Source organism: Microplitis demolitor, chromosome 3 (assembly GCF_026212275.2).
Source record: "Microplitis demolitor isolate Queensland-Clemson2020A chromosome 3, iyMicDemo2.1a, whole genome shotgun sequence".
In the NCBI taxonomy this organism is placed as follows: Eukaryota; Metazoa; Arthropoda; class Insecta; order Hymenoptera; family Braconidae; genus Microplitis; species Microplitis demolitor.
Genome location: NC_068547.1, coordinates 2,391,796 through 2,419,664, shown reverse-complemented (window position 1 = coordinate 2,419,664; position 27,869 = coordinate 2,391,796). Strand labels below are relative to the sequence as shown.

The 27,869-nt window shown below is 29.5% G+C and overlaps 1 protein-coding gene across 18 annotated transcripts in view; it reads left to right on the top strand.

Moving 5' to 3' along the window:
• The window catches only part of LOC103568828 (plasma membrane calcium-transporting ATPase 2), a 70,357-nt gene that overhangs the window by 24,763 nt on the left and 17,725 nt on the right, over positions 1 to 27,869 (top strand). For 9 of the 18 annotated variants that reach the window (XM_014441267.2, XM_014441260.2, XM_053737520.1 and 6 more), the window contains 11 exons: positions 10,218 to 10,540; positions 11,003 to 11,200; positions 11,286 to 11,518; positions 11,626 to 11,896; positions 13,217 to 13,252; positions 14,517 to 14,899; positions 15,199 to 15,683; positions 15,759 to 16,804; positions 16,866 to 17,080; positions 17,300 to 17,451; positions 21,726 to 21,858. In XM_014441267.2, the coding sequence (XP_014296753.1) occupies positions 10,384 to 10,540; positions 11,003 to 11,200; positions 11,286 to 11,518; positions 11,626 to 11,896; positions 13,217 to 13,252; positions 14,517 to 14,899; positions 15,199 to 15,683; positions 15,759 to 16,804; positions 16,866 to 17,080; positions 17,300 to 17,451; positions 21,726 to 21,858 (3,309 nt within the window). In that variant the 5' untranslated portion in view covers positions 10,218 to 10,383. Of the gene's footprint in view, positions 1 to 3,949; positions 5,035 to 8,481; positions 8,585 to 9,616; positions 9,784 to 9,898; positions 9,955 to 9,982; positions 10,156 to 10,217; positions 10,541 to 11,002; positions 11,201 to 11,285; positions 11,519 to 11,625; positions 11,897 to 13,216; positions 13,253 to 14,516; positions 14,900 to 15,198; positions 15,684 to 15,758; positions 16,805 to 16,865; positions 17,081 to 17,299; positions 17,452 to 21,725; positions 21,859 to 25,623; positions 25,693 to 27,126; positions 27,215 to 27,869 lie in introns of those variants that run through there. The other 9 variants (XM_014441266.2, XM_053737523.1, XR_001345150.2 and 6 more) reach the window with 8 other exon arrangements.

Here is a 27,869-nt window from a genome sequence, read left to right as displayed (position 1 = left end):
ATTAATAAAAAGCTCAGCTGTATGATGTCTCATTAAGTCCACAAGATGATAATTTTAATATTCTATATATCTATACCAATGATAACTAATAATCATAGTTAATTTATGGTACCCACTTAATAAATTATCATCTAGGAAAAGGATGTAACACTCGGAGGCGTACTGAGTGATGATTCTTAATCGGGTTTAGCGGAAAATAAAGACTCCCTTGAGGATTAATTGCATCCTCATGCATGACATTGCGAAATTACCATATATATTGCTCGTTAAAATGCATTTGTCGACTTTAAATTTTCAAAATATTATTCTTTTTTTTTTTTGCAGACATTTTTATTAGTCAACCGGATATTCATTGTAGCAAAAATACTTAATTGAGTCCGTACTGATGAAATCGTGATATTTTATTTGAAATATAAATTAAATATCACGTACTTAAATAAATTTATTGAATGCATTGTTATTAATAATCATAATTGATATTCATTCCTCTATAAATGTATGACCTTTCGGCCTTTTATCAATCAGTGGTTATTGTACAATTTACTATCTACTTAATGAAATTGACAATTAACTTGATTAATATTATTTGGTTATACATTTTTTTTTTTTTTCATAGGACACAAAGCTTATTAATTAATTTATTTAATCACTTTTTCTACAGTACTCATAAAAATGAATATTATGTTCAATTGCTATGAATTATAGATCAGAAAAATTGCAGGGTAAAGTGGGTCATTGAAAAATTTTAATAAAATAAAAAATTCAAATTTCGCTTCAAAAATTTTTTTTATTAAAAAAATGAATTTTTTTTTATTTCGAGAATTTCGTTCTGAAAAAAATTAGAGAATTAAATCTGGAGTAAATTCAGAGTGAATACGGAGCAGATGACTCGAAGTGAAATTTACTCCGGGGATTTTATTTCAGCATTCGAATTTAAAATCGGAGTAAAATAAAATCCAAATTACTCCGAAATCAATTCGCTGGAAAAATAACTTCCCTATTTATCCCAGATTCGGAATGATTTTATAAAAAACTCTGGAACGCTGAGTGACGGAGTGAATTCGGATTTAAATAAAACCCACTACCAATTTTTTACAGTGTAAATAAAATTTTTCTTGAGTGTAATAAAAAATAAAATTGCTTAGGTTTAGTATAATATTATCGTCCATGTATCGACGAATCACAAAATTACCGTAAACTTAAATGCGTATAGACATCCTAAATAGAGAAGCTATTTCGATAAATTATGCGCCTAGTTTGCTAATCTGAGCTTACTTGACACGACGAGAAGATCGACAGAGCAACGATGTTGTCTTATCGTCCAAGTGTCTCATGTTTCATTATCGAAAATTGTCTCTGTCGGATATCTCTAATCATTATCACACTCCCGTAATCGTTATCGTTACGACGTTAACAATCCTATCAAAGTAAATTTAGATTAGGTTCAACACTCTTGTTTGCATAATAATAAACTCTTAAAAAGCTTATGCATAAGCGTCACAAAGTCCAATGAAGAGGAAAAAAAATTCTTGTATTTAAATAATTAAACAATATCATCATAATGATAATTATGATTAATAATTAGTGCATTTAAACTCACAAGTACAATCAACAAAATAAATTTAACGCGTCAATTTGTCTGTTTACAATGTGTATAATACGCGTCGTCTATCGTGTGACACATGAGACACATAACACCGTGAGAAATGTGTGACGAAAATTCTGTGTCTGCATTAATAACAAATATGTGTGTGTGTATGGATATATATGACTAGCTGTACATTATGCAATTGTTAACTCTGCCATAGTTAACCAGAAGCTCCAAAACCACCACCGCATCTCATTCCTATCTCGTCCCCATACAGTTACACACGAATAAACCCCGAGAGTTTCATTACTACTGTCTAATTTATCCGAAAGTTGCATGTTCAAAGTTTCACCTGTATCCTCACTAATTGTACCAAAAAAAATTCTTTTAACGAAATTTTACCTATAAATTGTGCTGGCCTTATTTATTTACTCACTGAAAATTTCGATTAAAGATTAGTTTTATTTTTTCAGTCAATTTTTCAATTAACGCATCGAAACCCGTGGAAAATTTTCGGATGTGTAGTTTTTTTCTCAGAAATGTTTTAGGGGTTGAAAAAAAGTTGAGGTGGACAAAAAATTTTAACTTTCATGGGATCAAAAAAATTAAAAAAATTTTTTTTTAAATTCTTGAAATAATTAAATTTTTTTTTACCCTTTGAAAAAAAATCTTCGAGTTTCTCGAGTTTTTTCGAAAAAAAAAACCGATTCCGCCTCTTTACAAACTTATATTCTATATTCCGACACTTGTGCGCGTATATTTTTTCCACGTTACCAAAACTAATTTCAATAAAATTTATAAAAAAATCTTAAGTGCTCTCATAAATCTTGAAGCGTGTCTATTTTAGTGGTCTTGCAATTAAAATTGTATGAATTTAACAGTTAAATTAAATTTGCATTCGCGGTTATAAAGAGCCGAGTAAAATTGAATTTCCTACTCCAGTAATATGCAAGTAAGATTAAAAAAAAAAAGTCTTATTAATAAATAAATAAAAATATTAAAACACAAGAAAAACAAGAAGAAAAAGAAAAAAAAACCGAGCATGAATTCATTAGAAAACTATTTTATATAACAGGCGTAATCTCAAACGCTTTACGAAAGAGCATTAATGCAGTAGCAGCGAAAGAAAAAAAATAAATAGATAAATAAAAAAAAGTACAAGTCCCCTTTGAACTTATTACATCAACTTTTATCTCATACTTTTTTACCCTCGAAAGTTTTAGGCATCTTGAATGCACGCTCATTGTCTCCCGCAGCAAAATACCTCCGCCATTATATAAAACAATAACAATTAAAAAAAAACAAGTCTCGAACAAAAGAAAAAAAATTATAATCCGATAAGACGACTCATATAGGGATAAAATCCGATGGCAAAAGAATGTCACCGGTAACCTAGTCCTCGCTTATAGCTTGTACAGCTTTTTAGCTTCACAGCTTCATAGTCTCCAAGTTGACTCATCGTAGCATTGGATCCTGTCTCCTCATGCCTATAAAACCACGCGTCCCTGCGTCTAACAATTATTACGTATAGATACACTCTATCATCAGCCAACGCAGCACTCCACCGTTAAAGTCATTGATTACCACCCGTAGGTTTTGTCGCCATCACAATTACTCCTCTCTACCCCCTCGGATGCGTGAGCCAGCGTTATAAAAGATAATACCTCGCTATTAATTAAGACAATTTATAAATTTAATTAACTGGCCAGTTTTCGCGGTCGGTTATTTGATTTAAGACCCCGTTGACAATAATTAATAAAAATATAATATTTTTATTTATCTGACCTTAAAAGACAGCACAGTAGTACAAGGTCCGTACAAGTGCGGCAATAAATGAGTACGGTGGAGAAGCCTCGGCCGAGTATCGTAATGCACAGTGTAGGTATACAACAGACAGTACAGAGGTTCGCAATTGAATAAGTGGAAGAGTCTGCGGGTTTCTATTCCGGCTTTGCCGGATTTTACTCAGTTTCTATTCGAAAAGACACATATATATATTTATATACTAAAGTATGTGTAATGGGTGTATGTGGATGTATATATGGTATATAATACAGTGTGTACAATAGTGTAGGGAGAAAGGAGTAACCCCAGTTGGGTATCTGAGGGTAACGGAGGGATGAAAGAGGCGGCAGTCGTCGAGGGAGAAGCGGGTAGCAAAGGTGGGATAAAGGGGGCTGCTATATGAGCTTCCATGTTAAAGAAAAAGTGAGAGAAAACCGTTTGTGGCGCAAGGGGTAGGTCGGACAAGGGTGCCGCAAGGGCGCTTGCTCTGCGCATGCGCTCGAGCCCCGGCCTTCTTTTGGCCGCCGCTCCAACGTCAGTCCGCCGGAGACCTCAGTCTCATTGCTACCGTAGTTCATTACGGTTTTCTATTACTTTTATATATATACATATATGTATATATATATGTGTATATGTTACAAATACATCTACATGTACAAATAATATATATCTAGTGATTTCCGTTGGTGGTTTAGTAAAAGTCTCAGTGGCTGTGACTAAAGCTCTTGACCGCGCCTTTTTAAATTTCTACATATGTTTAAAATAAAAAAGACAGAAAATAAAATAAGGCATCTGGTCTCGTGTACGATAGATGAAAAACGGCGTTGACTTAAAGGTATTTCGACAAGTTGGGGAAATCCAAACTGAGGGAGAGACGTGGGAGTGTTTTGAGGCGCAGGAACTCAAAGTAGTTGTGAGTTTACTGTGGATTATAATTTCAGATACGGGTTTGGCGATTGTAAGAAAACCACTAGTGCTCGATTGGAGTAGAAAAGAAGAAGAAGAAGAAGAAGAAGAAGAAGAAGAAAACGAGAAAGAGGAAGTTGTCGTAGTAGGAGGCATAAGGAGAAGTGGTGGCAGTCGCGGTTTTGCTCGAGCTGGAAGTAGTCGGTTGTTATGGAACCAGACTACGAGTACTCGTGAGTGGTGTCATCGGGACAGTGAAATGTGGCACGAACTAGGATGGGCTTCGACGTGACATTGGAGAAGACATCAATTTAGCGAAGTAGTACTTGGATTTCACCGATCATTAATTACTCTGACTTATTTATTTTGTTATTGTTAGACATTCACATACGCATGTCTATTATACACATAAATAATTTATTTATTTTTATTTTTAGTGTATGAGTGTGTAATTAAGTGGGTGGTTACACTTAAACTTAATGATAATCGTGATCGGGGATTAAAAATTTAAAAATAAATAATTGTAATATTGATGATAGTGGCGCGAGTGCTCGTCAGAAATAACGTGTTTAAATGTGTCGATCACGGTATAAAACGTGAGGACGTCCAAGGGACGGTGGCTGCTGTTGAAGGAGAAGAAGAAGGAGGTGAGGCCGAGCACAAGGTGGTGTTGGAAGTGGCGGAGAAGACGAAGGATAAAGAGGAATTGTGCGGAAGGTGGAGGCGGAAGAGGAGTTAGCGGCAAGTGTGTGTGTGTAAGTGTAATTTTAATTGATGACGATAGTATATATATGTATGCACTATAAAAGTGTGCGTGTGTATGTGTAATTTCTTCTCCTCGCTCTTATTCTCTGCATAGTTGTTTTAACCAGCTTAAAACTCAGTATCATAAAATACTCGAGCGATTCGCGAGGCTCTTGCCTGAGCTTACACACGCATATTCATACATTCATATATACTTACACATTATATATATATATATAATCACATACATTGACATAGTTGGTGCCGAGGGGAGGGAGAGTAGACGGCCAAGCGTGGAAACGCGGTACAGAAGAGCCGATTTTATTTTTAGTGCGCATCGAAACGTAGAGAGAGGCCAGAGTGGTGGCGGCCCCAAGATCTCCCGACGTATGTCACATCGGAATTATATTATATTCTGATTCTGTTACTCGTGACCAGCTACCCTCTTTCTCTCTCTTTCTCTCACACACACTCATTTATTTGTCTCTACAGTTGATAGTTATATATATATATATATATATATATATATATATATATATATATATATATATATATATATATATATATATTTTACTCGTAGCCCGGACACACCACGCCCGCGGATAAAATCACGCCGGTGAGTATTCCGTGCTTTTTCATCCCTCAGCAATAAATAATACACTTCCGTCTTTTTTATTTATCTTTTTGATATTTAGACAGAGCCTGCACTCACATACATACATACATTGATATTTAATTATGTGCTGGTCGGCATCAATGCAAGAGTTGGTATCAATAAAAGCTAACGGGAATGGATATTATGTAACCCTTAGACGACGACGACGGTCAATTTGAAGCCACGTTTAACTTTCCGTAGTATGCCTGGGCACATAACACATCTCTCTACGTCTTTCGCGCTTTACCACCGCGTCTGAACATTATTTCGGGAGTATCAGCCACTACACATACTCATCAACAAACTCACCAGCATACCAGTAGTTACTGTACGAGCATCACCAGACCTCGAGAACACTAACGAGTAAGACAGAGACAGACAGATATAAAACTAGTTGATACAGCTTTTGAAACGAGTAGTCAAATGTAGAATTGTCCGTCCTCTGTCCGGGATTGCAGACAAGATAAAACCTACACTTCATCTTCATCTTCATTTTCATCTTGATCTACATCTTTATTAACTTTATCTTCTTCTCCGATTAAGTGAAACATGACTCGCCACCAAAATTCCTCAGCTCGCATGCCCTTTTACTCACATCACTTCCGAAAACTATTTATCTTTATATCTTTTCTGTATAATTTCCACTATCAGCAACTCAGCCGACAAAAAATAATTTATTTTACATACTCAAGGGTCGAGTTTATACTCGCCTAATGGCGTAATAATAAATAGGCCAGAGCTGGCTAAATAAAATTAAGTCAAAAAAAAAAAAAAAAAAAAAAAAAAGAAGAAGAAAAAAAATTCTAAGTTATAAATGAGAAATGGTTTATAATCACGGCCAAAAGCAGTGCACAGAAATTACTTTGATTGTCATGCCGTTATATTCTTAACCAATTGACGTCAAAACTTACTGATAAATTTGTTTTGTCGCTTTTATATATTTATGTAGCAATTAATTTTGCTCCTTGCTATCTTGAAAATTGATAACAATGAGTTTTGTGGTGTATGTACGAATGAGGTCGATCAGTAGACACCACAGTAGTTGTGTGTAGGTGAATTATAATTTTTATTAACAAATTTAATTGCGCGTACAATTTTTTGTAAATATTATTACTGTTTTTATTTTTAACTTCATTGTTTCGTATAAATATTACGTATGTGTGTAATATGTACATACATATGAAACTTTTCTTCAACTAGTATAGTACTAATGATATTTCCTCAACGACAAAAACATATCAACTTGATTATCGCGTTGTCATAACTCACAAAACTTGTCCGTACACTTGTTCATACGCGGTATTTTTAAAAACTTTATTGGTATGCAACAGTACTTTGATAATACGAAAGTTTTTAATAATAAATGACAAGAGGAGTAAAATATTCAATATCAATAAAAAAAAAAAAAATTGTGGACATAATAATTGAATTGAATTAACGCAAGTGCTCGCAATCTAATTGAAAATCACGTAACGCCTGTGTGTAGAAACCGGCGTTTAATATCCAATCTGATGGCTGTAACTGTAACTATACCATTACTATTTCTATTGGTACAACTCAACACATAACTCTATATCTGTCGGTTGAAAGTCTGAAGACTGTGATTGTGTGGAGAGAATGAACCCGCGTTAGAGTACAAGTAAATAGAAAAGAGCCGCTAAGTCTACCCACGTCCGTTTGTTAAATAAGTCTAGGTGTTTTGCGTGCCACGTATCGTTACAATAAAATCATACCACCAGTCTCCGGAAGTGTAATTGCGCTCATTTAATATTATCAATGTAGCCGACAGTCTGGACGTGACATTTTAAATCATATTTTTCTATTGATATTTACTGCCAGTGAAATTTCTTTTTTTTTTTCGTACTTAAAACAAAATTTCCTATAATTTATATATATATTTATTAAATATAGATATCGTTATCGAGTACTAGTGATATGATTTTTTAAGTCGATATGAAATATTTATGATCTAAATAAATATTATCAATATTGTCAGTTTCTATAATTAAATATTAATTTGAGTTTAAGTATGAGGATTTATCAAGTTGTTAATGAATCGAGAATGTTGATTGACTCGTTTCATCGTCGAGATAACTGATCGATAAGAGAACTGTTTTATAAGACGTGGCACACTAGCAAACTAGACGGAGGGGAGCTTATCGTAGCACAAATACTCTACTATGTCGGTCAAATGGATAAAATAAACCATTAAATATTAAATATATATGTACATATCTATACCTATATATATAAATTACATAAATGGATAACCCGATATCTATAGATATAAAGATAAATATTGATATATATATATATATTTGTGTTAGTGGTGTTGCTGGATGCGTGATGATTTAAGATTCTATATAACATGAAACGTAAAGATTTCCTTGGGTCGATTTTTCACAGTACGCTCGCGTCATCACTCCTCGCTCGTTACTCTCAAGTTCTTCAATCGTCAATCTTCTCATATCATCCAATATCCGTGTCAGTGTTGGCGTGTATCCCACTCAGCTCAATACAATTCTACTCCAACTAAAATTTTTTATCACCCATCCTCTCATCCAGTCTCTCCCTCTCCTTCTCTCCATTTTTTATCTCTCCCAGTCTCTATTTTTTAAATTTTATTTTTATTACTACGAACTTTATCAGTAATCACTTATATTTTTTTATTTAAATTAAACCTCCACGACTTTGTATCCAAAGCACTCAGATATTTAAAAATTTTACAAACCAACAGATTAGTTACAGTGTTCAAGTTTATATACACATGTATATATATCAATAAATATACTAATTTGAAATGTATAATATAAATTGCAATTATTCAAAATGATGTCAAGTTATCATGTGACGTTTATTAAATTGAAAGGTGTGGAAAAAAAATTTTGAAATTCCCGCGGATTCCTGTGAGTCAATTTTACATTTAATATTACTCATATATTTTTAAATATATTACATACCAATTTCATTTAAAAGTAGAGGTAAAAAAAATTTGAAAAAATAAAATATCAATGTGCGGTCCTTACACACGTGACACAATTAAACCAACTGCAAACAAATCACTGAATGAAGTGTGTAAATATAATTATGAATGAAAGTAACGTAATATAAAGTAACAGCAACAATAACAACAATAAAGTGTAGCAAGTATTATTAGATTAGTTTTTAAACATTTTTCTAGCCATAGTTTTGTCTCTAGTCTTCATAACCAGTTTCATTATTATTTTATAGTATTTATTACTATATATATACCATTCAATACAAATATTACATTACGTTATACATAAATTAGATAACGCGGAAAAAAAGTTACCTTGAATGACGCACGAGTATGGCAATTAGTCACGATTCTTTTTATTTTTAATAGTTTTATAAATAAATTAATTAATTCGCAGTAATACTCGACAATAAATTATTAATCATTTTTTTAAAATATCAATTAAATTTAAATTTTATTCATTTTTTTTTTCTGATCTTCTGATATTCAAAAGTGTTTTTCGTAGTTGTCATTTATTCGACCAGAGGGAGTAACATTACAGGATTAAAATCATTATCACGATACTAAGCAACACATATGATACAAATATATAATATATATACATATATACAAATATATAAATAATTTTTTATTGTAAGCAATACATGGAAAGTTTATTTAAAAATATCAATCTATATATGCAGGAAATAAAGTCAAGTCTGATTGTGAGTCACATCATGGACATATATTTATATATTCATATATATATATATAGATAATTGTCAGTGATAACAACTACTTGTGTGATTAAATTACATTAGTAAATAATAAAATTTATTTACATAAAATATACATACAATAGATACAAGACATAGTTATTTATATGTATATATATTATATACTGTAGATATATGAGCAGGAAACCTTCTGATTGGAGTAACCGGTGAAACCATGCGGAACTAAATGCCGCCACAACATATAATAATTTACACCCTAATACAACGTCCTCTGTTCCGTTATTTTTATTTATTGTTTTTATATATATATATATATATATATATATGTATACATATATGTATATATATAAAATAAAAATTATACTTTACTTAACATTGCACTAATTTGGCGGTGAGTTAAAAAAATATTATTTGTATTAATAATTATTTATATACATATATAAATATATATATATATGTATAAATATATATACATTTATCGCACACCGGTTGTATAAATAATAACTTTTTACAACTGGTTATATTTGGAGCGGTCATTGAACGTTTTTTTACTTAAGCGATAGTGATTATTTTTTTTTTTATCATTATTTTTATTATTATTATTATTATTATATTATTATTATTATTAATTGCGTGTGCTGGTGACTAAGTGATTAAATATGTCGTGAATTTTGAGGCTAGACCGTGTTGAACATAACCTAAAAATAAAAACTCGCCGGTTATATTTTATTGTTACTATAAATTATTTAAATTAGTTTCCTAAGTAAATATTTAAAAATGAGTAATAATTAATTGGGTAAATAATATTTATTTAAAATATTTCAGCTGGTGGAATTCCGACTTCTCGGAGCTCAAGGAAGTACAGATAAAATAGCCTCCTTGGCTTTGGAGATCGTAACATAGAGCTGGCATTTATTGCCAAGTAGACTACTGTGATTATTACAATCATCAGTAGAATTGGAAAGCACTTGGTGGATTTAAATACTCGAAGATGGCGACGATAGACGGAAGACCGGCCCAATATGGGATCACTCTCAAACAGCTACGAGAGCTCATGGAGCACCGAGGGCGCGAGGGTGTTAACAAAATAAACGCTCTCGGTGGTGTGCAGGAAATATGTAAAAAGTTGTACACCTCGCCGAGCGATGGTGAGTTTTGGAAATTTTTTTTTTATGGCATTCTCAGAACACCCTAAACTTTTTTTAAATATTCGATGACCTTGAACTGTCAATGTATCTAAATTTTACCAATTGAAGAAAAGCTTAAGCATTAATTTAAAAAAGACAGTTACAATTCGTCAAGATGTAGATTTTTGAAAATTAATTAACGTTGTCATCAATTAGGAGTCAAACAGAATTTGGAAAATAAATTTCAGTAAAATCTAGATGTCGAATTTTTGAAGCTGAAATTTCTTTCAACTCCTAATTGATGTCAAGTGTAAGCAATTTTTTTAAAAATATATATCGATAAAATTGTGGGTCTGTTGTCTTTTAAATTAATTTTCAAAAAATGGGGGCACTGTGAGAATACCCATAACGTCTAGTTAATTATATAATTATTGTCGCTGAGAATTGATAGTTAATGCAATTAATTGGTTATTTGCTTGTCAGGTCTCAGTGGATCATCGGGGGACATGCAACACAGGCGAGACACATTTGGTTCCAACATGATACCTCCAAAACCACCTAAAACGTTTCTCACGTTAGTGTGGGAAGCTCTCCAAGATGTTACTTTGATAATCCTTGAAATAGCTGCGTTGGTTTCGTTAGGTCTTAGCTTTTATCATCCAACGAGTCATAAACACGACGGTACGTCTGTCAATACTTAACTTAACTTTTAATTATTTAATAGTATTACGCATATTTATTTATTCAAATTATTTACCATCAACAGATGATGTTAAATTAGATGAAGACGAAGCTAAATACGGTTGGATTGAAGGTCTTGCTATTTTAATATCCGTAGTAGTGGTTGTGTTAGTTACAGCATTTAACGATTACTCAAAAGAAAGGCAGTTTCGGGGTTTACAAAATAGGATAGAGGGTGAACATAAATTTGCTGTTATAAGACAAGGAGAAGTTAAGCAAATTTCCGTATCTGATATCGTGGTGGGCGATATTTGTCAGGTATATTAAATATTCATTATTTAAAACAGACGGATTTAACTCGTGACAGTTGGTAATTTATAATTAACTACAGATCGCTAATAAAAAGTTACATTAATTATACACAGATAAAATATGGAGATTTGCTACCGGCGGATGGTCTTCTGATACAGAGTAATGATCTAAAGGTCGACGAGTCAAGTTTGACTGGTGAATCGGATCACGTTAAGAAAGGCGAAGCCTTTGATCCGATGGTGCTATCTGGTACACACGTGATGGAGGGCTCAGGAAAAATGCTCGTGACAGCTGTGGGTGTTAATTCACAGGCTGGTATTATCTTCACGTTGCTTGGTGCTGCTGTTGATCAACAGGAGCAGGAAATTAAGAAGATGAAGAAAGGTATGACACTTGCTTTTGTACTTTAAACGTACAAAGGCTGCCCTCTTTTATCATTATTATTATTAAATATATAAACCAGGTTTGCTTGTCTCTTTGCCCGCTACTTTTTACGTAAATTATTTTACCACAACTTAAATTATTATTTTTTTTATAATTATAATTATAAATTATACGATTAAGTAGCGGACATTTAATTTTATTACGGCATGGAAATTGCTGAGATCTGACGTATGGAACAACCAATGGACGCATGGATTTTAGTATTTTATTAAAATATTATTATTATTATTATTATTATTATTATTATTATTATTATTATTATTATTTTATTGGACACTAAACTAATAATTAATAATATAATTATTATTTATTAAATAACGAGCTCGCGATATATTGAATTTACATTGATGATGATAACCATATTTTAAAAGCATGCTACTGCATTAAATATTCTTTTAGTGAATTTAATATAAAACTTTTTTTTCTGCCTGAGTTATCCTTGACTTGTTCGAGTCTACGAGTTTTATTTATTAATTACAGGCAAATGCTTTAATTTAAATTATTTTATTTGTTATAGTGATATTATGTTAGTGCTATTATTTTATTTTTTAAATTTCAAATAATTCATTGTATTCATAACACACCTCTATTAATTTATATCATGACATTCTTACTGTCAATTCACGTTTACATCAGCAACACAATATTTAGCCACATAAACTTATAAATTTTTATAATTTACGCTCGGAAATATGAGAATTTGAAATAAATTTAAATTTAAATTACAGTATCACGAAATCAATGATGATTAATATCTATACATATATTATTATATTATATTATCAACGTCACTGTGATAAATTGCATTTACTTATAATTTCCTATCGGACAGTTCAAAATCATATATCTATTAATCATTTATTTATTTATATATTTTTTAAATCATTTATCACTTTGTTTTTGTCTACTTTATTTATATATTTTTTAAAATACATTATACTTATTATTATCATAAGCTGATTCACTTAAAACGCTAATAATAGCAATTCTCAAGCTGTTCATCAGCATCGCCATCTGTTCATTGTTGCTCCTCTGTTCAGAAAAAAAAAAAAAAAATAAAAATCAACTCACGCTATTACGACTAATTAAAGACCAAACTAATTTATTTAAATAAATAATTATTAACAACAAAATTTAATTGACAAAAAAAATTTTCTAATCAAAGAAAAGAAAAAAAAAATTACTGATAGTCAATGTTTTTAAGCTGACCAAAACGTTGCTAATGAATTTTTTGTTTTTGCATGTGATTTTGTTGTCTAGAAGCTAAAAAGCAGCGGAAGAAGAAGTCTCTCCCAGGTGATTAATAATTACATTCTATTTTTTTTTTAATTTAAAATCAAAAACTTTTTTATTCAACTCTATTAAATTTAGCCACGTACTTTATATATATATTTATATCTATATGAAGTATGAGACCCATTACTGGATCAGGGAGCTAGTACCCTATCACTCCATGTATTTCTATATATATATTTAGTAAATAGATATACAAATATGTATGATCGGGTACTAGTTCCCTGAGGGTACTGAGTCTCTTCCTGGCGAATTTATCTAAATAACCGGTTATTTTTAAAAAGTATATAGCAAATGTAAATATTAATGAAATTATTTATTTAAAAAAAAAGAAATTTCTAAAACAAAACTCTACATGCCACATTGGACTCATTCACACCCCCAATATTACGTACGAAACAAATCATTTTGTTTGTTACATCATTTATATGTATGTTGGTTTATATTTTCTTTTGTTCATAAATTAGATAAACCTCTTACATCAATATGTACAAATATCACTGGGTGTATGTACCATTTGTGGTGATTTTTTTCTTGCACAACAAAATATTCATTTAAAAAAAAAAAAAAAAAAAAAAAAAAAAAAAAAAAAACAATTTCAATCTAAATGTTCGAGATATTTTCTCCTCCCTCTGCATTTTATGATTGACTTCCTGTTTGCTACATAGATAATGCAGTTCATAAATATATAAATATATATAGTTACCACTTAAATATGTTTATACCTAACACTGTTCGTTTTTTCGTCCGTTCCTTATTTTTAAAAATAATAATATCGTATTTAAAATATTATTTAGTTACGTTTTTAAAAGTTTTTATTGTCAAACTAAGAGCTACTTTAACTAATAATTTATTTTGAATTACGTATCGAGCCCTGAACCCGTGTTATTTATTTTTAAACTCGTTTTAAAACTAACGAATACTAATGACGTCGAAAGAATTCAAAGTTTCAAGGTTTTCATTTTTATTTGTTGCAACTATTCCTGTTATTATTATTTTTTATTTACCTCTAGTTCAAGAGTAGTGTATAGTCAAATTATCCTACTTGACAATTATAAGAACAACCAGCTGCTTTACAGAAAAATGTGAATGACACGCGGCCTACAACTAAAGCAAACCGTGAAACTTTGAAATAACAAAAAAGTCAGCCCTTTACTTCTTATTTAAAATTCTCTATTTTTATAATTATTTTCCAAGAGACAAAAGTCTGAACTAACGTTTTGTTATTTTTTTCTTTAAATTTAAAATATAAAATATAAAAAAATAGGAGATGAAGCCGGAGAGATCACGGGCAATAGTCATCCAGGAAGCGGCGGAAGTGTCAAACAACACGACGGAGAAAATCACGCGGCCCCTTCAGGTGGCGGTGGACATGCTGATGGAAAAAAAGAAAAAAGTGTACTACAAGCCAAATTAACAAAACTTGCAATCCAAATTGGCTATGCCGGATCAACAATTGCAGTACTGACAGTCATTATTTTAATTGTACAATTTTCCGTTAAGAAATTTTACATTCAAAAATCCGAATGGAGAAGTGAATACATAAATAATTTTATACGACACTTGATTATTGGTGTTACCGTGCTTGTGGTTGCTGTACCGGAAGGTCTTCCACTCGCCGTTACGTTGTCTCTTGCCTACTCAGTCAAGGTTATTATTATTATTATTATTATTATTATTATTATTTTATAACTTGTCAATTAAAAACTGCATGCGATAGGATAAATTATTTTATTTCAAATTAATGTCTCATCAGTGGCCAAGCTTTGAGTTTTCTATAAATATTTAAAAGTAAACTTTCGCTACAAGAAAAGCGTTTCAGTAAATAAATTATTTATTCAGTAGACAGAGAGCAATGAAAGCTGGTAGATAAGTAATGAGCAAACTCAAAGCTCCACCAGACGTTGATTGTTAATTAAAATGTCTAATGTCGGATTATTTGGTGACAGAAAATGATGAAAGACAACAACTTGGTACGGCATCTGGACGCTTGTGAGACGATGGGTAATGCAACAGCGATTTGCTCCGACAAAACGGGTACTCTTACGACAAATCGTATGACTGTTGTCCAGTCGTACATATGCGAGAAGCTCAGCAAAACAATACCGCCGTTTTCTGATCTACCGAGTCACGTTGGAAATTTAATTATACATGCAATTTCTATTAACTCGGCTTACACGTCCAGAATAATGCCCTCACAAGATCCCACCGAGCTACCGATGCAGGTCGGCAACAAAACCGAATGTGCCTTACTTGGATTTGTACTGGCAATGGGCCAGAATTATCAAACGGTACGGGATGATCAACCAGAGGAAACATTTACGCGTGTATACACATTTAACAGTGTTAGAAAAAGTATGTCTACTGTTGTTCCAAGACCCGGCGGCGGTTACAGGCTTTTTACCAAGGGTGCTTCCGAGATCATCATGAAGAAGTAATTTATTTAGATTATTTTTATGTAATAAGTTATAAGTAGTAGCTGTTGTTATGTATATATGTTTTGTTGTAGATGTGCCTTTATTTACGGTCGCGACGGACATTTGGAAAAATTCACCCGTGAAATGCAAGATCGTCTGGTTAAAAATGTTATTGAGCCAATGGCGTGTGACGGATTGCGTACTATTTCAATAGCATACCGTGATTTTGTACCCGGAAAAGCTGAAATAAATCAAGTACACAGTGAGGGTGAGCCCAATTGGGAAGACGAAGAAAATATTGTTAATAATTTGACGTGTCTGTGTATCGTTGGTATTGAGGATCCCGTAAGACCAGAAGTACCAGAGGCAATAAGAAAATGTCAAAAAGCTGGTATAACAGTACGTATGGTCACGGGTGACAATATAAATACCGCAAGATCAATAGCATTGAAATGTGGTATATTTAAACCAAATGAAGATTTTCTTATACTTGAGGGTAAAGAGTTCAACAGGCGAATAAGAGACAGTAATGGTGAAGTTCAACAGCACTTACTGGATAAAGTTTGGCCAAAATTAAGGGTACTGGCACGTTCATCACCCACCGATAAGTATACTTTGGTAAAAGGTATTATCGATAGTACTTGTTCAGCCTCACGCGAGGTTGTCGCTGTCACGGGAGACGGTACTAATGATGGCCCGGCGTTAAAAAAAGCCGACGTTGGTTTCGCGATGGGTATAGCTGGTACAGATGTTGCTAAAGAAGCTTCCGATATTATATTAACAGACGACAACTTCTCGTCAATTGTTAAGGCCGTGATGTGGGGCAGAAATGTATACGACAGTATAGCTAAATTTTTGCAATTTCAATTGACAGTAAACATTGTCGCTGTTATTGTTGCATTCATTGGTGCTTGTGCTGTGCAAGATTCACCTCTCAGAGCGGTCCAAATGTTGTGGGTTAATTTAATTATGGACACACTCGCGTCACTTGCACTGGCTACCGAATTACCTACACCGGATCTTTTGCTTCGTAAACCTTACGGGCGTACGAAGCCACTTATTTCCAGGACAATGATGAAAAATATTCTGGGCCAAGCTATTTATCAACTGACTGTTATTTTTACGCTTCTCTTTGCCGGTAAATTATTCAATTAAATATTTATTTATTATTTTATTTATAAACTTTTACATTCCACCAGGTGACCGGATGCTAGATATACCCACTGGTCTAGGTGCTGCTGACAAAGGCGTTTCAACAACTCAACACTTTACAATAATATTCAACACATTTGTCATGATGACCCTCTTCAACGAATTCAACGCGAGAAAAATTCACGGTCAGCGTAATGTCTTCCAGGGAATATTCACCAACCCCATCTTCTACTCAATTTGGATCGGGACAATGTTATCCCAAGTAAGTTCACTACTAAAATATACCCAATTATTTTTTATAAATTTTCTATACACTAAAGTTTTAAATTAATAAATAATTCTTCTGTCATTTTTTATCTCAGTCTATTGTAAGTTAATCAGAAGTCTCAATGTCTATAACTTTAAAAAATACCAAGAACATTTAAATCTAATTCCCATAGCCGACAATTAATAAATATGTTTCTTTTTATTTTTACTTTAGGTTATTATCATTCAGTATGGAAAGATGGCATTCAGCACAAAAGCTCTAACTCTAGAACAATGGTTGTGGTGCATATTCTTCGGAGTTGGTACGTTAGTGTGGGGCCAAGTAGTTACAACAGTTCCTACAAGAAAGATTCCTAAGATACTCTCGTAAGTCATTTTTATTATTCCATATTACGAATTAGTTGTCTCTCAATAAAAATATTTTTTTAAATAAAATAATAACAACAACAATAACAATGATAATAATAATTACAATGAAAGATTTTAAATAATCGCGGTAAATACTTGAAATGACTTTTAATCATGAGTTTATTTATTCGAAATCCCTTTAAATAATAATAACAATAGTAATAAATTTCGGCATATGTATTTTTTATATGAAAAAATAAATTGATTATTCTAGAGGAACTTGGATGAACGACTCAGTGATTTATACGTTGATTTATGTTAATTTAACGGTGCACTGACGTTCATATAATTTCCAATGAATAATCGTATACGTCGCTGTGTACATAATTACAAAGATAATTATTTAACAATTAATAAATACATTTATTTATTAAGTAAAGTAAAGTAAAATAGATTTTTTTGATAAATTATATTTATTAGGGATGTGCGGACATTAGATTTTTTTTTTTTAACGTAAAATTGTAATATTTTTTTTAATAATTCAAGTTTTTGTCGGAGGTAAATAGAACTCAGACACGAATTTACGAAAAATTTATTTTGCTGATCAGAATGTCCACGGTTCGCACATGCCTAATATTTACGTATACTCTAGATGTATATTCTATAGTATGTAGGAATAGTCGGACATATATATTTATATTGATTAACTTTTTTTCTTTATTTCTTTTATTTAATTATTGAATAACTTGTTCGTAATGTCCAGCCACGATAATTAGCCACTCGTAGCTTTCGTATTCCCCCTTTAGTACGTGGTAGTAGCCTATGCATGCTAGAATTATCTCAAACACGCTAATCGAATAATATAACACTCAAACGGGTTTAGTTATAATACTTAAGAGCTGCCTTTTTTTTTATTTATTTATCTATTTTATTTTTTTTACTCTTTATATTTCTCTGCCACTCTTTTTTCTCTTCACATTAACTCTTGTGCTACTTTTTCGCTTTTATCTATTTCAAATAATATAATTAATTATAATAATTACTAATTAGCATTAATGGAAAAACGAAATTGTAGCATAAATATATTTTTATAAAATTAATAATAAAAAAAAAAGATGATACTGAAATTAGCTGACGTTTAATAATTTTTGTATTTTTTTAAAAGCAATAAATTACAAAAAAAAAATATTTTTTAAAAATTGCACATATAGTTTTTTTAATTTTCTACATGTGCATTTTTTTTTTTTTAATTGTTGAAAAAAAATCCGAAAATTTTTGACTACTAAATTCAGGATCATAAAAAACGTTGATGAAATTTTTAAATAAATATATTTATTGATATTATAATTAATCATTATACATTAAAAATTTTATCAAAATTATTTATAAATAACCAACTGTCCTATCCTTTATGCCTGTAAATTTTTAACACTGAATGTTGCATGAAAACAGCCGTTAAAATAAAAAAAAGTAAAAATAATTACAGATGTCAACTACGTACTTGTTTGTATATAAAATATATAATCTACTGACAATGTCAGCCTATGGTTTTTTATTCATATTAAAAAAAAAAAAATCCACGACAACGGTCGTTGGAATCGTGGGTTAAAATATATATAAATTAATACGGTCGTTGTGGTTGTCGAGTGATAATCTAATATATATTAAATAATTGTCCATACTCTCGCGCACGGTGTTGGATAAATCCACAATTCGCCGAATCTCACTTATTGATTCGGTGAAAGTCTACTTATACTTCCATTCTCTGTCCTGCGCGTCCTCTATTTTTATTCATAAAAATCTAATTTTTTTTCCATCATCATTTATTGTTACACTATTATTATTATTTATTATCTTTTATTTTAAATCTCCCTCCTCCTCCTTATTTATTTTCTTTCTCAATTATATCCTAAAAAAAAAAAAGTATGAGGAGAAGAATTAAATAAATAATAATAAGGCCGTAAAATCATTAATAAAATTATTTCTAATTATTGTCATTAATTAATACATTATTAAATCCTTCTCCATTGAAAAAACTTACAATTAATAATTAATTCTAATATATTACTGCGCTAATGCGCTCTCTAATGTGAATAACAATAATAAAAAAGTAATGACCGATAGATTTATTACAAAGTTGTGCTACTTAAATCTTGGAAAGCCATCCAATGCTTATTCCAAGAGCCAATATCCGACTAAGCATTTAAAAATAATAATAATAATAATAAAAAATGCATTTCCGCGAGTCGTTATCGGTAGCGAGTAAAGTGACAATAAATCGTGTGTAATTTATGAGGTGTGAAAATAAATAAAATATTTAATGCAAGTGTGATTAGTCTCGTTAACTCGAGAGTACTTGATAAATATATCATTCAATATTAATATAATATCAAGGCTTTAATTTATTATTTAAGAGTACTTCCGTATACGCATGTATACTCTGATATATATAAATATATCGGTAACTAACACAATTACTACTGTCTATATTAAATATTAATATTATATCGCGTTTCTAATTCCAAATGGACTCATATTTTTATGCCCTTTTGACCTCAGAGAATCCTAAAGCCAAACAGACTAAATTTTTTTTATTACCATCGTTTCGGGAATTTATTTCAAACCTAAAAATGAAAAAAAATTGAAAGCTATATTTTAAATTAAACGCCCTTTAGTTTTCACATTTTCTTTTTTTTTTAATTTTTCGCTTAAAAAAAACCTACAGAAAAATAAGTATTTTTTTATGAAAATTTTCGTCTTCAATTCATAATGCAAAAAATTCATCAGGCCATGGAAAAATTTTCTTGGAGCGAGGAAATGATACTGAAGTTAGCTGACGTCTAATAATTTTTTGAATTTATTCAAACCGATAAATTATAAAAAAAAAATATTTAAAAAAATTGCACTTATAGCTTTTTTAATTTTCTACAAGTGTATATTTTTATTTTTTTTTTTTTTTTGTAATTGATTGATTGAAAAAAAAATCAAAAAATTGTTAATTGTCTACTAACTTCAAAATCATAGTGAGGAAAAATTTTTTCCTTTTTTTCTGCGTACAAAACGATTGGCAACGGAAAAAAATACGTCCGTTTGGTTTTAAGGATCTTCTTAAAGCCAAAAGACCGTAAAAATTTATGTCCTTTTGGAATTAGTAATGCGATATACCACAATAATAATAATAGTAATAATAATACACATTATTGACACTATGGTATACTTAATCATTCACTCGGCGACGTAAACGACCATTTACCCTCATGATTATCATTAATTTCATGTATCATCAATTGCTTTACTAACATTTATTTAATTATTCATAAATATATATCTTTTTTTTTTTCAAATTTATGTAAACCCTTCAATCCTCTCATTCATTCACTCTCGCAAACATTTAAATATGTAATATAAGTAATAATGATAATCAATAATTAATATGATAACATTTGTCTTCGAAGCTGTACGATACACTTTTTGTTACCTTATCGTTGTTTATTTATCTTACTAACATATATTTTTTATTATATAATCTGTCTACGTACATTTTATTTATTTACACTTATTTGGTCTATCGCTTTTGTCTGTCTTTATATATAAATATAAATAATATATATATTTAAATGTGTCAAAGTTATTTCAAATTTTATTACAATAATTTCATTTATTAATGTTTTAATCGAAATTATAATTAACAACTTAATTAAATTTAATTATTATGAATTTTATATTTTAATTCGGGTAATTTTTTGATTAATTATTCAGTATTAAAATTATTAATTACTTTTTAATAGAAGAATATTTAAATAAATATGAAATCAATGACACATTTATATATATTATTTTAATTATTTATTTTTATTTATGTATTTTCTTAATCTTTATTCTTTAAACTCTATCGTTTATATTTTCTCGTCTCAACTTTCGCTTACTTTATATTTTTTATATCTTTACTAGTAATATTTTATTATCTTACTGTACACTAAACTCTTTAAATTTAAACTTAAAAAAAAAATTAAATTACTTTTAATTGCTATTTTGCTAAAAATAACTCAGTAAAAAAGTACTAAACACTACACGTGCTAAAGTGAGGGGAGCGAAGGGCGTACGGACATAAAAAAAAATAAATTCTATCAACGGATCCGACTTGTTCTTAATACGAAACGTCTTTAAAGTTTTTACCATTAAAATAAATTCAAAATTACCAAACATGAAAAAAAGTTTGTCCATTAAAAAAAAAAATAATTAAAAAAACGGATCGAGTTATGAAGAACTGGTTTAATGTTTTTTAAAAACAGATGGGGCCGCGGCCAGCCGGATGATATCGGTGCTATCAATCTAGGAGACGAGAAATTCGACCCAGACTCGGATAAAAAGCCGCGCGCAGGACAAATTCTATGGATCCGTGGTCTAACACGGCTACAGACTCAGGTAACTATCCTCATGTCACTCATAATCACCACTCAAAGTCAACATTATCAGTTCCTCTCACATAAAGGTACTTACACCAAAATCTATTAAATTTATAATTTTAAATTTTAAACAAACCAATTATTTATCGAAGGGACCAAAGAGAATAATAAACAAATAAAATCCTGGGGCTGAATAAATTGACGCTCCGCTCCATTTATTTTCTAGGTAATTTAGGAGTACGCGTTCGACAATTGTCGAATTAGAATTTTAAAAAAAAGTAATTATTTAATCAAAAATATCCAACACGTATTATCACTTACTCTCCCTTTTTATTTTTACTGTTAATTTATATCATTTTTTTTTTTTTTATAAATATATTTTTTTATGTCATTTCAGTTTTTTAAACTTGCGCACAATAATGTTTTCACCACTACTTAATTATTTAAATAAATCTAGTAATTTATTTAAAAAAAATTCAAATAATAAAAATTGCCGCCATTTTTAATTAGCCGACAAATTTAAATTATTATAATTTATAATTAATGGTATTGGTGAAAAATTTATTTAAACATGCGTTTGCGTATAATCGTAACAAAAAATCCAGTCTTACATAACCACACCTGCAGACACACGCAAACAATTTAAAAAAAAAGGAATGAAAAATAATTTAAAATTTAAACTGGAGTAAAATTAATTACGATTCGCGCATACGCAAGCAAGCTCATTCGTCATTTAATAACGACAGTTATCTATTAGGCGAGTTAAATATATAAATAGGAAATCGTTCGACTCGTGTTTGTATGCTACGTTGTCTAGGTCAGTGGCACGTACCCACGTTGATTAGATCCAATAAATAAAAAAATCGATATTCAAACTAAAAAAAACTCGCAAACAAAAGTTTAAAAACAAAAACAAAAATAAAAAAAAAGTCCTTTATGATATCCCAATTTCCCATGTATCGTTTTTTTTTGTTTTATTATTTTTACGTGAAACAACTTCGCAAACAGAAGGGAGATGACCCCGCGGCGAGTTCGGGTTCTTGAATAATTCCGCGTGATTACTTTGTTTCCAATAACCAATTCCATTATATATCACTATTGTCATATGTATATATTAGTATACATATATACAAGTTTACTATTATATACCTTAAGCCCTATTCATATGGAATATTTAAATTTATCCTCATTACTTCCCATAATACCTCCATGATCCTTTGCGATACGATGAAGAATCATGTAATAAAAATGAAAAAATAAGTATTTTCTTCCCATAATTTTTATTATTTTTGCATTAAATATTTAAATATATACTTGGTATATATATTTAATATATTTATGCTAATGACAACAAGTTTATTTTTAACGTATTTATTCATTATTATTAGTTTTTCTTTTTTTTTATAAGTTTTTTTTAATTTTCCCGTGTAAATATATTTCGTAGCGGGTAGCTGACGGTTTAGTGCTTGAGCCTGGTCCCTCGTAGTTTATTTAAACAGTAGATCTTAAATATTTTAAAAGAAATTGTGTACATAAAAAAATAAATTAAAAGTAAAGTAATTGCAGTATTAAATAAAAAAAAAAATAAATAAATTATAAAAACCCGCGTTCCCTCGTTTCTATTAATGTCTATTTTTATGACATCTATCTTTTATTGACGAGATTTTTATCGATTATTATTTTATGGATTTTAATTATTTTTTTTTTAATTTACACTCGTCATTAAATTAGTTTTTTTCATATCAGATAAATATCAGCCAGGTTCACTCATGTTTTTTTTTTTTAAACTAGAAATGGTCTAAGCAGTCCGCCACTATATCGTTGTTACAAAATAAAAAAATTCAAATTAAAAAAAATTTACCTCTGTTATTAATTACTGCGCAAATAATTCTGTGTTAATTTTAGTTTTGAACAAAAATTAAAAATTGACCTTGACTTCATCTGTAATTTCGCTCTCATTCTTTCTCTTACTTTGTATTTTCCAATTTTTTTTTTTTTTCTGTATTTCTATTTCTTTTTTTTTTTTAAATTCAAATATTTAAAACCCATCTCTCTTCTTTCTTTCTCTGTCTCTTCTTTTCTCTTGTTATACACACAGTACACGTGTGTTCGCGCCATCACACTTTTTTCTCAATTACCCGATAATTAAACCGAGTATGTGATTTTTACTCTATTGTGCAATGAGCAAACAAAACTATTTTTAACTTTATTATTACCAAAAAAAAATCATATCTAAATATAATTAACTAAATAAAAAATGATTAATTAAAAAATTTTAATCATGACTTTTTCAAACAATAAAATTTTTTTCTATTAAAACAAAATAAAATTTAAAATTGTCGAAAATATTTAAAAAAAAATATCACATGTTGACTTGAACAAAAATAACTGTTACAATAACAAAAAAACAAAATTTCACATATATATTTATTAATTAAACATACAAGTAATATTACCGTCATCACAACAGTACGGCTATGAATATAAATATAAGATATATAAATAAATCCGCGAGCAGTAGTCCAGTTGAGTAAAATTGACTGCGAACAAACTCTTCAAGACGTATATTAATATATAGTATATATATATATATATATATACAAATTAAAATCACTATAAAATAGTGTGTTGTTCTTGGAGTAAGTTCAAGAGTAAACTAAACTCAACAGTATTGCTTAAAGTTTATTACCATTACTTGGCTACGTGAGTATGTACATGTACATATACATAATATTATCATTATCAATAATATATATATATATATATATATATATATATATATATATATATATGTATATATGTATACATACATATATGAGAGTATGTAGTATAACTTTTTATCCGATGACCAAGTTGTACGAGCAAGACTCGAGCACACATATATAGTAATAGCTTGATGTATTTAATATATAACAATATAGGTATTATATCAAAGAAAATAATAGGGAACAACAACAATGCCAACGGTTGAACATATTATATATTAAACCCCATTGTTACATAAATATTTATCAAGTATAATGTCATTTAAAACCCGCCGATGTTCAACTACTCACATTTTATATTCTCTTAGATCATTTATTTTATATCTATATATAAATATACTCTTTAACTGTCTTACTCTCTTAAAATATATATATATATGTATATATATACATATCAACATTAACATTATCATAAACTTACTTCACAGGCTCTTCTCTTTCTTCACTCAATTTATAAACTAATACTCGATACTTGCCAACTTATACAAACTTGGCTATTGTTTAATATCACATTTATACATATTTATACATTATACACAAATATATGATGTATAATATGTACTGTAAAAAATTATCGGAGTGATCGTGAATTAAATCCGGGTGACTGTTTATTTATTTAATTCCCGGAGTAAAATTAACTCCGTAGGGGAGTTTATTTAAATATTTAAATTTTGAATCGAATGTGGGATTAAATCAAATCGAGATCACTGGAAAAACAAACTTCTTTACTCTGTATGTGGTGATTTTTTAAAATTCCAAGATAGTAAATTTGAATTTGAATTTGAATTTAATAAGTCGGCAATCACTCCGAATTTACTGACAATTTTTTACAGTAACATAAATAAGTAATAAATAAAGAAAACAAAAAAAATAAATAATTTGATGGTTTTATAAAAAATTTCTGTACGATCGTTTAATAAGGGATCGACACAACAATTGAGTCAACTTAAAACAATAAAAAAAAATCTTTAGTCTTTATCTACTCTCATGTAAAAACTGAATGTGTAACCTACTTTCAGACGAGCAATAGAAGTCTGGTGCAAAATGTATCTGTGACAGGCAGATCCCCCTCTCAGGATTACTATATGGTTAGTTCCTCAAAACCACTCTCCGCATTGTTTTACCGTCTTAAATAATATATTTTTTTTTTAATAATAATAATTAATCATTATTATTTATTTATTTTAATTAATTTTCTTTTTTTTTTTTTTTATTGTTTTAATTTATTAATTTTATGTATATGCCTATTCATTTAAGTTTGCCATTTTTTAAATTTTACTTAAATTTATTTTTTTATTTTTTTACGTCTGGTTTTTTTGTGTCACCACATGACGTGTTGGCTATAGCCGGTATTAAAAAAAAAAAAAAAAAAAAAAATTATCACTCGCATTCTATAGCTAACACGTTAATGAATTTCTCTTCGGGAAACGAATTTAAAATTTATAATCTATGATTTATTATTGATAATTTAACTGAGTAATTATTTTTTAAATAATTAACTACTTTTCAGTAGTTTCCATTAGTAGTTTAAAATTTAAAACACAAAACTTAATACCCGGAGGGAAAATTTATAATTAACTTTTTTTTTTTATTATTTTTTTGTCAAAAAAAAAATTTTTTTTTCGTTCATTAATTATTTCCTTTGCCAATAAAAAATATCACTTGGCTGCCAAGTTGTGCTTCGCCGTGAAATAACCGATAAATATATACATATATATGTTTGCTATAAATTATTATTCGTAATTTTAATAAACTAATTGACAAAAAACAAAAAATTTTTAATTATTTAAAGTACAAAAAAAATTTTTTTCATTTCGAAAAAATTATCATCTTTATGTACATATATATGTATATAATTATCGCGTATCCGTTAACGCAAAGTTTGGTGTTGCTGTGATATAATTACTGTTCAAAAAAAAAAATTGTGATATTTTATTCACATTTTAATAAGTACGTATGCAAACACAATTTTTAAAATTGGATATAAAATTTTTTTGCAAAATAAAAAAATATATTTACATTACGTGAGTGCATACGTACACGCGTGTGTGTGTGTGCTATCGTTATTTTTTTCGCTATTACTATAATTACTATATTATATTATTATTATAATGACGCAAAAAAATAAAAAAATTATAAGTAATTAATAAAAAAAAAAAAAAAAAAAAAAATAATAATAAAACAGGATAAATAATTTTGAGTCCACGGTGCAAACCGTCTTGGACAGGAATTTAATTTTATTTAAAAAAAATTAATTTTAATTTTGAGTAAAATATTTTAATTACCTCTGGATTTAACTAATAATTATTTTTTAAAGAGGAATCAAAAGTTTTTACTCAATGAAAATTTAAAATAAATTTATTAGCCATTATATTATAATTTATTTTATTTTTAAAAAAAGTTTTTTGAAAATAATGCGACGCGCCAAAGGATTAAATGGGTAAAGCGGGTATTTGATGCATTAAATAAAGAGTTAATGTTAATTAAAAAGGATACTTATGGTGTAATTTGTGATTTATTAGCCAGCGGAACCTATTCGGGAGACCGAGGTATAACAAGGCGGCAGTCTTACCGGCCGCCGCCAATCTATTCCTGTCGGAGTACAAACAAGTACGTAGCCCACGTAGAACAGCAACAAAAAAATTTTAAAACTACGCATCCCCTAACAATATTTTTTATTAACGTGAATTGCGCGTTGGCTGAATTATTTACAAACATACCAACTATTTATAATTATCAATTCAAATTAAAATCAACTGTAAAAAAAAATCAATTAATAATATTAAATATTAACTAATTAATTTTATTTTAATTAAAAGCAATAAATTACCAGGAAATGAAAATATAAAATTTATAAAAAAAAAAAAAAATAAAATAGCTGGTATGTATGTTCGTGCTCGATTGGCCTTGCTCGATGTCGTGTGTCGTAAATAACGAAATTGTTCAATGATTACTCGATTTTTTACACATCAGTGATAAAACTATTTAATGATTGTGATAAACAACAAGAAAAACAATTACATAGATAATTATGATAACATGATTCGTTGCAACGATGTGTTGATATTGAATTTTTTTCTGTGTTGCGGGGGTGGGACCTACGGTGGATAAAAAGAAATGGTGATAATAACACAGTTAAATGACACAGTGTTATAAATAAAAAAGGGAAATAAAAGTGGCGCCGCAAATGCGCGAAATCTACCGCCCACGCCCGCGCTTTAGTAGACTAGTTGTCTGACAATGAGTGTGCTGCGTGTTTTTATAT